Source organism: Gobius niger (assembly GCF_951799975.1).
Source record: "Gobius niger genome assembly, chromosome: 21".
Taxonomy (NCBI): Eukaryota; Metazoa; Chordata; class Actinopteri; order Gobiiformes; family Gobiidae; genus Gobius; species Gobius niger.
The window spans coordinates 2,756,355-2,771,111 of NC_136872.1; the positions used below are offsets into that span (position 1 = coordinate 2,756,355).

Below are 14,757 nucleotides of genomic sequence, written 5' to 3' on the forward strand. Positions count from 1 at the left end.
CGGGATTATATGTACCCGTCGACCAAAGCCTAGAGCCATGCGACATCCGGGTTATGTCTGGGATGTGTCTCATCTCATAAAACGTGATCTGTTCCATCTAAAGTTTGCAGTAAACGCCCAAAGAGCCTCCGATGTGTCGCTCGGTCTCGCGCTTCCATGATTGTTTTCTATAATGGACTATTTAACTGGATAATAAAAAAAGTACTTGGGTCAAGTTGGGTCAAGTTCGGGGGATCCATCTCAAGACATGGAGCCAGGCTGATGGAGGATTCCCCTCGAGTACGTGTTTTTAGTGGTAGTGGAAACCGGAGGAAATGGTAAATGATCTCTACTTATATAGCGCTTTTCTACCTTCATCAGGCCCAAAGCGCTTTACTGGAACGGAACCACTCCCCATTTCACTCTCTCATTCATACACCAATGTACGCAGGCACTGGGAGAACATGCAAACTCCACATAAAGGCTCCCCCCAGGTGGGAATTTGACCTTTCAGTGACCCGGCGGCTGTACTGTTGATTCGTTTGGCAACTTTACTTTCCATCTAGGCCGCTCCAGGACCAATTTTATTTCAGGTTTTTGAGGGTTCCTGTAGGGCTGGGCGATTTGGCCAATAAAGAAAATCTCAATTTTTTTTACTCATTTTGATCGATTTTATATTTTATTTGAAATAAACTTTAAAAAGTCTCCTGATCTTTGAAGAAAACTGCTCAGAGTACTCATTAATACTTCATGATGTAACCTACAATGAGGCCCATTAAGATAACATAACCCTTTATCAAAATTTAGACATTCCTTGTCTGCTCTCAAAAGTAACACCTCTTCATAAGCCATGGAGTTTTCAAAATTGTTTTTTTAGTTTTATCGTCTTCATGCCTCTCCATTGGAGACTCAAGGGAAAGGGGCGGAGTTAAATGGTCCGCTCAGAGCAGAGTGAGTGAAAGGCACAGGAGCAGACTGGAGGAAAGTGGGAAAGAAAACTCCAGCTCGTCCTCTTAAAACACAACACTTTGGCCTTTCTGAAGCAGCAGATCATCAGAAAGCCTCTGCTTCTCCGCTGGAGTCATTTCACTGTGGAGCGTTTAAAACGCTGATAAATTTGCAGCACGTTGTGGGGACATGGAACGGTTTTACGTTATACGATTTAACGATTTAGCCATTTTCAAAATCATCTGTTTTTAAAAGCATGAATTGACTGCATTAATTCGATTTATCGCCCAGCCCTAGGTTCCTGGAAGTTTTTTTGGATGGAATGTAAGCATAACCATGGAGACGGCTCCATCAGCTGTGAAAACCTCCCAAAAACCCTAAAGAACGATTGGTCCTGGCGCGTCCCAGAGGACACCGGCATGCTAACCACCCATACAGGTCAAATACGCATAACATGAGCTCATTTTTCTGCATAAAAAGTTGCATAATGCACCTTAAGGTTTTAGCCGAGCTTAGTCTCTGCAAAGATGTGACTTTGACTAAAACTATGACAGCATGAACACCTGGGGAGAGCGCTAACCACTCTGCCACCGTGCCGCATTGCAGAGACCTGTTCTTCTGCTGGAGCTGACGCGATGACAGACGGAGCGGTCGTGTGTTATTGTGACAAAAACACACTCAGTACGAGGAAGGGGGCAGATGAGCGGACTCCCTCGGCCCTATCGGAGCCCAAATCATCCGCGGCGCAGCGTATTTAGACGACAAACAGGCAGACGTGACCTTTTCCCGCAGAGGCGCAGATAACAGCCTCGCACGGCGCCGAGGAGGCAGGCTCTGACAGACCTGCCAACAGCCCAAACCTCTCCAGAAGACACTACGGCAGCTGGGCGCAGCATCGCCGCACTCGCTGGGGCGCGGCACCAAAACCTAGATTCCTGTTAACATGTTCATTAGCAGCGAGTCCGATGCAGAGCAACAGAACGAGTGTTATTGTTTGTTCTGGCTGACACTCGGTCCAGAATGTTGAGGGTTCTGCTTAGAATCAAACTCCCTATGGGCCTCTGGAAGTGTGACAGGGCTGAATACTATCTGTTTAAGTGATAATAGTACAGTGAAGCAGCAACTTAATGAAGAAAAGTTGGGAGGACACTTTTTCTCCAGTTTGGCTTTACCCAAATCTAATAGTTTCTTGAAAAAAGTGTCAAAATAGCGTAGTGGCATAAATGTGACAAAAACGCAATGAAAAAAGCCACAAAAGAGCGACAAAATGTGACCAAATAAGCGATAAAAAAGTGATAAGAAAACAACAAAAAAGGGTAACACTTTACATTACGGGCCGGTAAGTCCGTGGTACTTATAGTGGTTATTACAGGATAATTACTAGGTTTTTATTGTGGTACTAAAAGTCATAATTACTAGTCATTAGGGTTAGGGTTAGGGAGAATGAAGGTCATACTTCTATGTACTTTAAATGATAGTTTCTAGTAGTTTCAGTGATACATCTATGGTACTTATTGATAATTCAGTAGTAGTAAATGTGGTACTTCTACATACAGACGTAATTTGTAGGATTGTGTGACAATAAAACAACATAAAACAGCATTAGGGAAAACAAGAAGCACAACCTTCATTACTAAGAGTAACCACTGTATCTAGAAGTACAAAACTTGTAATTCTCACTATAGTATCCTTTAACTACCACAATAAGTACCCAGAATTACCAGTGTAAATGCCACCTTAAGTACCACTGTAATTACCACTGTAAGTACCAAGGACTTACCGGCCCGTAATGTAAAGTGTTACCCAAAAAAGCCACAAAAGAGCGACAGGAAAGTGATGAAAATGCGAGGAAAAGGATCCGTTAAGATGAGTTTTGTAGGTCTTAGCTTTCAAATGAGGCGTTCGACTGGCCTATATATAGGGCTGTGAACTTTTAGATATGGGTAAAGCTGAACTGGAGAAAATGCACTTGGTTAAGGCGGGGGTTAAGAGGTTAAGTTATTGAGGGTTCTATGCCCATGCCAATAGAGAAAACGGCGTCATATCAAACTATGGTGAGGTCTGTTTTAATCCTTTTCATGACATGTATCATTTCTGTGGTTTCTTTATCATTAACGTATCATAAGATGAAGTTTAGTGGCCCATTGGACGTGAATCAGACCCACAAAAAGCAGAACCTTGACTCAAGGTTAGTGCTAGATGGTCTGCTCCGGAGGGACAGTCTGCTGTGAAAACGTGAGATATCATGACAAAAATTAAGGTTAGGGCCAGGGAAATGGTTAACCTCTTAACTCCCGCCTGAACCGAGAGGATCTTTTTCCTCTCGTCATCAGATTTTTTTTCCAACATTTTTTTGGTGGGTGTTCAACTCATTTTTGTAACTTTTTTGTAATTTTTTTATCACATTTTTGTCATTTTTTCGTCCATTTTTTCGTCAATTTTCAATCAATTTTTTTGTCACTTTTTTTGTCACATTTTTGACATTTTTTCGTCAATTTTTAATCATTTTTTGGTCCATTTTTTTATCAATTTTTTGTCCATTTTTTGTGACATTTTTGTGACATTTTTGCCACTTTTTCATAAATTTTTCGTCACTTTTTTGTCACATTTTTGACATTTTTTCGTCAATTTTTAATCATTTTTTGTTCCATTTTTTTATCAATTTTTTGTCAATTTTTTGTGACATTTTTGTGACATTTTTGCCACTTTTTCAGACATTTTTCGTCACTTTTTTGTCAATGTTTTCTCACTTTTTTGTCACATTTCCATCATTGTTTTATTGCTATTTTCGCACCTTTTTTCCAGAAGCTTTTGGATTGGGGTAAAGCCAAACTGGAGAAAATGTGCTCGGTTCAGGTGGGAGTTAAGGGGTCAACCTTACGGATTAGGGTTCGGATTAGGATTATTTGTATTTTTAGACAAACCGACTCATAGATCTATACAAACAGCAGACCGTCCCTCCGGAGCAGACGATCTAGCGCTAACCTAGACTGAACGTGAGTTAGCATTTAGCTCAGAGGACACTTTAGACGCTTATGTGTTTCTAAAGTTAAATCTCCAAAGGTTTGTACATTCATGAAGGATTTCTAACTAGGCTTTGACCTAAATGTGGTTGTTGGGTCGACAACATCTGAAAACACCTGGATCGTTCGGAATTTGCGATGTCTGATGATAGCTAATGCTAACGGCTATAGGGAAAAGACTTTGAGCGGGCTAACGGACTAGCTGACTTGCTAATTGTCAATGACGCCGCTACTCTGTTTTATTTCTCTGATTTCTCATTGATATAACACGGTCGGCGCGGCAACAGTTTCAAAAATGGCCACCTCTACGTATGTCACTTCCTGTCTGTGCCCAATAAGGAAGTGGAACAATAAACATCACAAAAAATGACGAAAACTAGGTAAAAAAAATGTGTCTAAAGTGTCATATGCACTTTACCCTCTTACCACCCGTCTTAATCTAAATCTCCTCGACTGGAGCTTAGGTTAGTTTAGTTCGGCCAGTAACGCCTCATTTGAAAGCTAAGACCTACAAAACTCATCTAAATGGATCTTTTTCCTCGCAGTTTTGCCGTCACTTTTTTCATTTTTGTCACATTTTTGTTGCTCTTTTGTTGATTTTCTGTGGCTTTTTTAATTGCGTTTTCATCCTCGTCATCTCGTTTTCGTTGCTATTTGGACACTTTTTTTTCAGAAACTGGAGAAAGTGTGCTCGGCTGAGGTGGGGGCTGTTTAACCCCTTACCTCCCACCTGAACCGAGCACATTTTCTCCAGTTTGGCTTTACCCCAGTCCAAAAGCTTCTGGAAAAAAGCTGTGAAAAAGCAACAAAACTGAGACGAAAACAATGATGGAAATGTGACAAAAAAGTGAGAAAACATTGACAAAAAAGTGACGAAAAATTGATGAAAAAGTGGTAAAAATATCAGAAGAAATTTACAAAAAATTTAAGAAAAAATGTGACAAAAGAATAACAAAAATGTGACAAAAAAATGACAAAAATGTGACAAAATGTGACAAAAATTTGATTAAAAAAAATTGACGATAAAATGACAAAAATGTGACAAAAATGTAAAAAAATGACACAAAAATGACAAAAATGTGATAAAAATTTGAAAAAAAATTACCAAAAATTGACAAAAAAATAACAAAAATGTGTCAAAATGTGACAAAAATTGTATAAAAAGATTGACGATAAAATGACAAAAATGTGACAAAAATGTGAAAAAAATTACCAAAAAATTACAAAAATGCGATACATTTAAAAAAAAAAAAAAAAATTGACGAAAAAATAAAAAATGACAAAAAAAAGACAAAAAAGTTACAAAAATGAGTTGAATACCCAACAAAAAAATGATGGAAAAAATCTGATGACGTGAGGAAAAAGATCCTCTCGGTTCAGGCGGGGGTTAAGAGGTTAAGGCCTTTCCGGTCCGAGTGCATTGTTTTAACGCTCTCCTCACAGTTGTCCAGAGCTCAGACCTGGCTCTCCAGAATGGAAGCTGCTCGTTGTGGATCAGGTCAAACAGGTCAATGAATCCACTCAGACCCAACACTTTGCACATGCTTTGATCCGAGGCCGAGACGATCTCTGGTTGAACATGACATTAGAGGAAACACACAGAACCCTGAATCCTGAACCACTCCCTCCTCTTCACCGCCTTTGCTCTGAACCAGGACAAGCGTGTGGCCGTGTTGGACTTACTTTGCCCCACTTTGAGGACCACCTTCATGCCCTGCGTGGCGCACACTCCGCCCCTCATGCTGTCCAGGCCTTGGCGCGTCCCGTCTGACGTCGCTGCAACACAAACACAAAAACACACCTGTTAAGAGCGGTTCTATTTCTAACCTGCTTCTTTTTTTTTTTCAACTCTCGGTCTGTTCTTTACACAGATGCTCGTCTGGAGAACATTTGCGGGAAAGGAGTCTTCGAAATGAACACGTCCTTAAACAAACTCATGAATGGAAGTCAACAATAAGGTCTGACAAAAGTCTCTCGATAGGAATTCCTCAGTGAAGGTCACAGTGAGCTGGGCTGATTTTTCAGACACTTTTCAGAACTCTGGAGAGCACTGTCAAATGATTTAGTAACTATTTCATAAATGTGACTCATCTGTGCTCCCAGGTCTGAGCTCATCCACGTGCCCAAAACCATTACTGAGCGCACATGACTGTGGTAACGTTTTAAAGGAGGTCAAAGTGGCTCATGTTCACACTGACGGGACTATATGACAAAGCACATCTAAAAAGCATTTGTAAACACAAGTTAATCATGAACTAAGTGCAAATAAAGATGAGGAAACAAGGAGTTCATGATGCTTAAAGAAGAGGCATATCTGAAAAGCATCGGTTCATTTCAATTTATCATTGGAAAACCCCCCTCGTCTGCAACAAAACAATATATAACACATCATTTCACAAAGAAACCACACAACACTAAACATAATAGACATAATACAGAGAAACAAAACAACAAAGACAAACACTAAACAAAATCTCGCCTGCAAAAATCTTACTCTGCCCCTCCCAGTCATCTAAAAAGAGAACTACATGTACATTGGATGGCGCTTCAAACATATCTGTTTTGAGGTGTTTATGAAGAGACGTTCAAGAGGCTTGGCCTTAATGCTATAGGCCGGGGGTGTCCAAAGTGTGGCCCGGGGGCCAAATGCGGCCCTCAGACCAATTTTTGGTGGCCCTCTGCCTTTTTGCTGAATCGGGACACATCATCAGAGATAGTCCTTTTTATTTGAAATGTAATAATTCTCCACAATTCTAACTGAACAACTAACCTTTTACTGTGAGACAGAGCTGCATGAAGGTTTTGAGCAGAAATAAAGATGTGGGGCGCAATTTAAACCTCTGCTAGTCAAAGGTTTTGCGGCACTAACCACCGATCTATGGCCCTTCACCCTGTGTACGCTTCAGAATGCGGCCCCACAGGAAAAAAAGTTTGGACACCCCTGCTATAGGCAGATGGTTCCAGTCGCTGGGGCCTTAAAGGAACAGGCCACCGTTTTTCCATACTGAGATATGTTCTTACCTGAGCTTAGACGAGTTGATGTGTACCTGTCTGGTCTTTGTGCGTGCGCTCAGTCTCGCACAACGACCAAAGATGTTGTTAGCATTTGGCCTCTCCCAATGTATTCCTATTGCTCCAAACGGGGGTGATGTTAGGAGCGACCATGTTCTTCCACGGGCGCACACACATATCAGGCAGGTACACATCAACTCGTCTAAACTCAGGTAAGAACATATCTCAGTATGGAAGAACTGTGGCCTGTTCCTTTAAAGGACAAAGGCCACTGACCGGCTTTCCGCATAGAAGGAATAACAAAGGAAAGATATTCAGAATGTCTATGAGGGTAGGTTGTTGAAGATGGAACTTGAAGACATTTCCAATATGGAGGTCATTGACACTGTGGTCTTTTGTGGGGCTGAAGCCAGTTAAGTTGATTGTGTAATAAACTATCAGGGCATTTAAGAATAAATCTACAGAGGGCATTAAACAGAGTATTTATGAGTATTTTGGTACACTATATCTGCATAGTCAATAATCGGTTAAATTAATTGCGTAATCATTTTCTTTCTTATTTGCAGTGTGAAGCAATTAGATGAACGGTAAAGAGGCATTAGACACGTGTATGTACGTTTAATCATGTAATCAATATGTGCTTTGAAATGTTCTATTTAACAGTGGATCCTCTCGTCCTTGAAGAGCCATTACCAAAGTGATGTTTGTACTGGCTGAACGGAGAGAACGCCGTGCACCAACGAGCATGTAGTTAGACTTTAACAAATGTACATTTATCCATCCTTTACTTAAATCAATAATCTGTGTGTGTTGTTAGTTAATGCTTCACGTGTAAATACATCCTGAGATATCACCGAGCTTTCCTGATGAAGTGTGAGCTCTTTGTGTGGGACCCGGCCGAGCCTGAGATCGCGGGCGGGGCTAACGGGAGTGCTTTTGGAAGGACCGACAGACGTCCAGCCCCCGGGCCAAAGACGCACTCAGTGACACGGCCCCCGTCCCTGAGTGAGAGGCTGAGGGGATATTTATAGGTCGAGCCGCTGCAGCTCACTCTGTGCACTATATCCACCACAAACATGCGATACGTGACCAAACAACAGGACACGGGAGATACAGGCATGTGGATGTTCTTTTGACCTGTTTACTTTCCCCCCTGAACGTCTTAGTTTTAACATCAGAGTTTCTCGCGAGCTGAAGATATCCAGAAAGTAACGACAACAGCGCGGCGGAAAAGACACTTTAGGGCCGTTCTCCCCGAATGAGGTTTTCGTTGCACTCCAGCAACAACAGCTTTAGCAGCTCCTATAGACTCCACACTTTACAGCAGGGGCGCGGGAGTCGCCCCCACGGCGGGTCGCATATGTGGTAAAGCAGGGGTAGGTTTGCTCGTTGGAGGGCCGGTTTTCTTCATCGTCAAAAGACCAAGGGCCGGACCCTCTGATAAATAAAACGTTAACGGCAATGGAACAAATAGAAATCCCACTTTTTTTTTTTTCACTTGAAATCATACAAAATAATCTGAATTAAGAAAAAAATTGGGCTTGTTCCATTGACAAGAATAGGTTATATCTGCTCTAAGGCCAGACCAAATACACCCAAACTTTAGATTTAATCTCGTAATTCAAGTAGATGTAAGTCATTTCTTCCTTTAGATGAGTATTCTTTTAGGATTATGGCCTTAAAGGGTGCTCTGCTAAGACATTTTAAAGGGGGGTATTATGCAAAATGGACTTTTTCAAGCTTTACATCACGTTGTCATTCCCTCATTAAAAACATGCCTGAAGTGTTGCCTTGGCACATTCACGTATTTTTGAGTCATCTGTAAAAACTCTGATGGCGGCCATTTTAGGGATAGGTTTGCCTGAGTCCTCCTAGGAACGCCCCCACCTCCTGGAGACGCCTCCGAGCTTTCGTCACCAGCCGAGTAACCAACCACTGCCCCTCAGCAGAACCCCCTCCCCACTGATGCCACAGTCAGCGTGTGGAGGGGGCGTGTCGGAAAGGCTCAGAGGTTCTTAAAGAGACAGAGGCCTATTTCAAGACATTCACTACAGCCATTTTGAGAGAGACATTTTATACAAGGCAGTTATTCTAATTTACTGCATTTACAGACCAACAGAAGGTTTGGTCATCTTTGTAGTGTGATATAGACTGGTGCTATGTGATTGGAAAAAGCAGAATACCCCCTCTTTAAGGAATTGACAGTATTTTTCACATTTCTAGAGTACTTTAACAGGCATTCGATCTCTGATTTGGGTCATAATATTTCTCAAAATCATCTCGAGGGCCAGAGTTTGATGATGGAGGGCCGGTTTTGGCCCCCGGGCCTGACGTTGCCTACCCCTGTTGTAAAGGAACTTACACTTATTGTGCTTCATCAGCCTGTGTCACATGTCTCTCAAAGTGCTGCATAAAAGTCATTATTCATTCACTCCACACTCGAAGTTACGATTGTAGCCACAGCCGCCCTGGGGCAGACTGACCATTTACCACGTGGCTATAATATGCTGTTTATATCCTGATCTCTTATGTCAGTGCCCTCTGCTGGACACGTGTGGAATTCATTTCTGTTTTTTTTTTTTCAATTTAAGCTGCCCCCTAGTGGCTGGACTGAGCAAACTGGTTACTTCTTTAAAAATCCATAACTCTGCACAGGAATGGGCTACAGACTTACTTTTTTTTTTTTTGACATGCTCCTCAAAGGGCCACATTAAATCATCTCAGATCGAGACCTTGACACATGCGCTTTACAGGCTCGGGCTTAACATTTGGAAGGTTTTTTCAGAGGGATTTTTTTAATATCTAATTCCCAGCCTGATTTGTTGAGCTTTGAACCCAAGAGAAAAAAAAGGCTAAATTTGAACTGACAGGTTGTTTCTCTTATACATAGCTTATTCAAAAAGATCCAAATCTTTGTTAACTCATACTGTATATTAAACAAAGAATTAATTCAATTCAACTCTGCAATACATTATTATTCTCATATGTTTAACGGTGATGTTCAGCAACAGTTTCAAATTGATATCTCTAACTGCATCTTTTTTCTTCTCCCTTCAGGTCAGTTTTCACTCTTTGGGCCAGTTTCCTCTCACCAAGTTTCATGCAGACTCAAATAACAATCCAAATCTTCCTAATAAGCTGATTAAACATTGCACCAATCCAACATTTCTCCACAGATTGGATAGATTAAGCATTTGCAATTCTTAGCTCTGAAAGTTTGCTCCACAAACCAAACGGAAAAGCCTCTGTGTTCACAAACGTGTCTGAGGCGTCAGTGAAAGTGCGGCTCGTGACTGACTGACTGACTGACGGACTGACTGACGGACTGACGGACTGACGGACTGACGGACGGACTGACTGACACCCCTCCCTCCCCGGGTGAGCGGATCTGTGGACGAGGCCGGGCTTGGCAGTCCCCTCACGTCGCCGCGTCTCCGTGCGGGACATGACCTGCATTTAGCTGCTCTCCAAAGTCACAGGGAGAGCTTTTATTGGAGCCATTTGAAACCCAAAAAAAGAAGAAGAAGAAGAAGAAAAAGAAAGGGACAGTGGGGGAGCCGGCTGAGTCAGATAGGAAGTGTGCGTTATCGTCCTTGTCGGGGGATTTGTCCAGCGCTTCCATGTCCGGCGGGATCCGTGACCGCCACAGGAGAGGAAGAGTTTAACGCAATGTTTCGTTTGGGAATAAAAGGATTTCACATGTTTGGATGCAGGATGAGCCTTGTTTGTTCCCTTTCTCTCAACTTGGTTATTTAAGCCAAAGGACCCAATGGACATTCTACTTAAAGGTGCATTATGTAACTTTTCATGCAAAAACAGCTGATGCTATTGGTGCTTATATGACCTCTCAGTGACCCGGTTGTATGGGTGGTTAGCATGAACTCAAAAGCTGCAGTTCAGTTGCTCTGATCTGAACATTTCAATAATCATTCAGACATTTTGTCTGATTTAGTCTCTCGATTCTCCATCGAGATATTCCACATTTTCCTCTTTCCATTGTTCCAAGAACACTTACTTTCGGTACATTCTAAATAGGCTCAAAGCACAGATTGTTCTTGGCTCACTTCCTGTTGGCCAGTGTAGGGGAGCGACAACTTCCTGTCCACATTATTAACATAATTAATCATGTAAAACGATTTTTAAAAACAAGAGAAAACTCAAACAAAAGTCAAACCGAGTTTGTTTCAAATAAATGAGTTCAGGCGGTGTTGCCATTAGCCCATCCGTTAGCATCAAATGAACATTAGCCTTTAGCGTCAAGGCTAAAACTTTTATAAACACCGAAGCCTCCTCTGCTCAAGTGTTTACATCCTCTCGCTGTAAATGATGATGTAACAGCTTCATTAGTATTTCCAGAGTGCTGTTAAATGTGTTTTTATTTCAGATACGATGTAAACAGTGTCTAAACAAACATAGGTGACCCTGAGGACCACGGACAGGACCGCGCACCACACATCACTTTATATGCAAAAAATAAACATAAAAAGTTGATAATAGTGCGTATTTAACCTTTCAGTGACTCGGCTTCAGAGTTTCTGGTAGGTTTTCACTGGTGATGGACAATCACCAGTGAAACTACAAGATAATTGATCCTGGAGCATCATGCAAGTTGAAGTAAAAGTACCAAAGCGGTGGTACTCTGGCAGAAAACATGCAGCTGTTAGATCATCATTTACAGTGAGAGGATGTAAACACTTGAGCAGAGGCTCCGGGGTTTGTAAACGTTTTAGCCTTGACGCTAAAGGCTAGCGTTCATTTGACGCTAACAGAAGGTCTAATGGCACCGCCGCCTGAACTCATTTACTCCAAACAAACTCGGCTTGACGTTTATGTGAGTTTTCTCTTGTTTTTCTTGTTATAGAATTAATTTACATATAGGACAGGAAGTAGTTGTCCCCCTACACTGGCCAACAGGAAGTGAGCCAAGGACATTTTGCGTGACTGAGCGCACACACAAAGACCAGACAGATACGCATCAACTCGTCTAAGCTCAGGTAAGAACATATCTCAGTATGGAAAAACGCTGGCCTGTTCCTTTAAGAGACTAAACCAGACAAAATGTCAAAGTCTGAATGATTGTTGCAATGTTTTTGATCAGAAACTATCTGTGATTAGAAATGTGTTAAAAAAATGTGCCTCAAAACACCTAAACAACAAAGCACTTTCATTCCGTTATTCTCCACATCTGCCACGCTCCATCCTCCCAATCCAAGATGGCCTCCTGGACCCTGCACCTGCTGCCTCCGCCGGGCGTTGGAAAGTGCGGCGGGGGGGGGGGAGGATGTTACAGTAACGGCGGTAATGGCCTCGGACGGCTTCATCAATGCGTCATAGAGACTCATAAAAACGCCGTGTCAGATTTACGAGCGCGACTGTAGCTGCCGGAGCGCCGGGCGGGGACTCGCGCCCGGTGTGTGCGGCGCAGGCGGGGAAGAGCAGAAACCAAAGTGCCTTTAAAGACTTTTTAAGCTTTTTAACCTTGTTATAATCACACGCCGCTGTTCTCGGAGTCGCGTTTGGTTTCATTTACCTTCCTGGTTATGTTTCAGATCAGAAAGAAATCAGATTATATCAATATCAGATCATGATTATGTCGTTTACACGGGGAACTGTTGGTCTGCATGTCCTGGTCCAGAGGCTGTAAACAAGGACGTGTCCTAGAGAACTTCCCCCATGGCCACACTTTTGCTAAACTCCATGACCCTTAAAGGAACAGGCCAGCGTTTTTCCATACTGAGATATGTTCTTGCCTGAGCTTAGACGAGTTGATGCGTACCTATCTGGTCTTTGTGTGTGCCCTCAGTCACACAAAACGACCACAGATGTTGCTAGCATTTGGTCTCTCCCAGTGTATTCCTATAGCTCCAAACAGGGGTGAAGTTAGACCCGACAGGTACGCATCAACTCGTCTAAGCTCAGGTAAGAACATATCTCGGTATGGAAAAACGGTGGCCTGTTCCTTTAAAAGCTCAGAAAACATAAATAAATGCATGATGTGTGTCCAAGATAATGCTGCGTTTCAGCCAATGCTAATGCTAACACCAAAGATCTTTAATAAAGCTCTACATAGGACATGGCCATAGTAATATGATGGAACGAATGGCATAAAATCACATTATATTGAAGCCTGTGACCAATAATAAAACATATCTAAAGTACGAGTCCAGTTTTATGGATTTATTTCCGAGTTTGTAAATGTAGCCGTTAGCCGTGCGCGCTTGCCTGAAGCGGAGCGTCACGTCCTGCACCACTGGAACATGGAGCAGGTGCACCGAGTATAGAAGAGCTGGAATCCAACATGGCCGCGCAGAAGGGGTCAGCCACGAAATGTCACTAATGGAGGATTGAAGTGAAGTCATTTGGTAGAAAAAAAGGTGTTGTTTCGCAAAGGGGGCAGACTTTGAAATATATTTCCTGACACGATGATTCAGCCGACGGTGAATGTTTGAAACACGTCCAGGAGAGAAGACTGAAATGTGAAACGATAGAGTGATACAAGCGTCACATGCACCGCAAGTCAGAAAGCCTGTCACAGCATGAGAACAAACGCAGCGGTATTATTGAGGGTGTATGAGTTACTATGGGCCTTAGGCGGAGGATACCATGGATACTTAAACACTTACACAAAGACTAGTTTAGACTTTAGTTTCCCCTTTAGGAGGCTTTAACCTCTTACCACCCGCCTAAACCAAATGCATTCTCTCCTCTTTGCCATTGTCATCACTTTTTATTTCCCTTATGTGTTTTTGTCACCTTTTTTTATGGCACTTTTGTTACTTTTTTGCTGGATTATTGTCACTTTTTGTTGCTGTTTTGTCACATTTTTTGCTGCTCTTTTGTCACTTTTTTGGCTGGATTTTTGTCATTTTTTTTGCTGGATTTTTGTCTTTTTTTTTTTGCTGGATTTTTGTCTTTTTTTGCTGGATTTTTTTCTTTTTTTTTGCTGGATTTTTGTCTTTTTTTGCTGGATTTTTGTCATTTTTTTTGCTGGATTTTTGTCACTTTTTTGCTGGATTTTTGTCATTTTTTTGCTGGATTATTGTCACTTTTTTGCTGGATTTTTGTCACTTTTTTGCTGCATTTTTGTCACTTTTTTGCTGCATTTTTGTCACTTTCTGTTGGATTATTGTCACTTTTTTGTTGCTGTTTTGTCACATTTTTTGCTGATTTTTTGTCTTTTTTTGCTGGATTTTTGTCATTTTTTGCTGGATTTTTGTCACTTTTTTGCTGGATTTTTGTCATTTTTGTGCTGGATTTTTGTCACTTTTTTGCTGGATTTTTGTCACTTTTTTGCTGGATTTTTGTCACTTTTTTGCTGGATTTTTGTCACTTTATTGCTGGATTTTTGTCACTTTTTTGCTGGATTTTTGTCACTTTTTTGCTGGATTTTTTGTCACTTTTTTGCTAGATTTTTGTCACTTTATTGCTGGATTTTTGTCACTTTTTTGCTGGATTTTTGTCACTTTATTGCTGGATTTTTGTCACTTTTTTGCTGGATTTTTGTCACTTTTTTGCTGGATTTTTGTCACTTTTTTGCTGGATTTTTGTCACTTTTGTCAATTTACATCCTCAGTTTCTTCTCGTTTTTTGTCGCTATTTTGAAGAAGCTTTTAGATTTGGAGAATTTAGAGAACAGGAGAAAACATGTTCAGGTGGGAGTTAAGAGGTTAAAAACATCAGCTGAACTTGGTTTGCTCACATGAACACAAGCACAAGTTTCCTTCCTCATTTGAAAGCTAAGAACCTCCAATTCATTCACTGAGCTGTACCGACTGGAGGCTGAGCTGGCACTGGC

At 41.6% G+C, this 14,757-nt stretch overlaps 1 protein-coding gene across 2 annotated transcripts in view; it reads right to left on the reverse strand.

The window, feature by feature from the left end:
* efnb3b (ephrin-B3b) overlaps positions 1–14,757 on the reverse strand; it is a 95,158-nt gene that overhangs the window by 10,426 nt on the left and 69,975 nt on the right. For both annotated transcript variants that reach the window (XM_079579643.1, XM_079579642.1), the window contains exon 3: positions 5,634–5,726. In XM_079579643.1, coding sequence (XP_079435769.1) covers positions 5,634–5,726 — 93 coding nt within the window. The remainder of the gene's footprint in view (positions 1–5,633; positions 5,727–14,757) is intronic.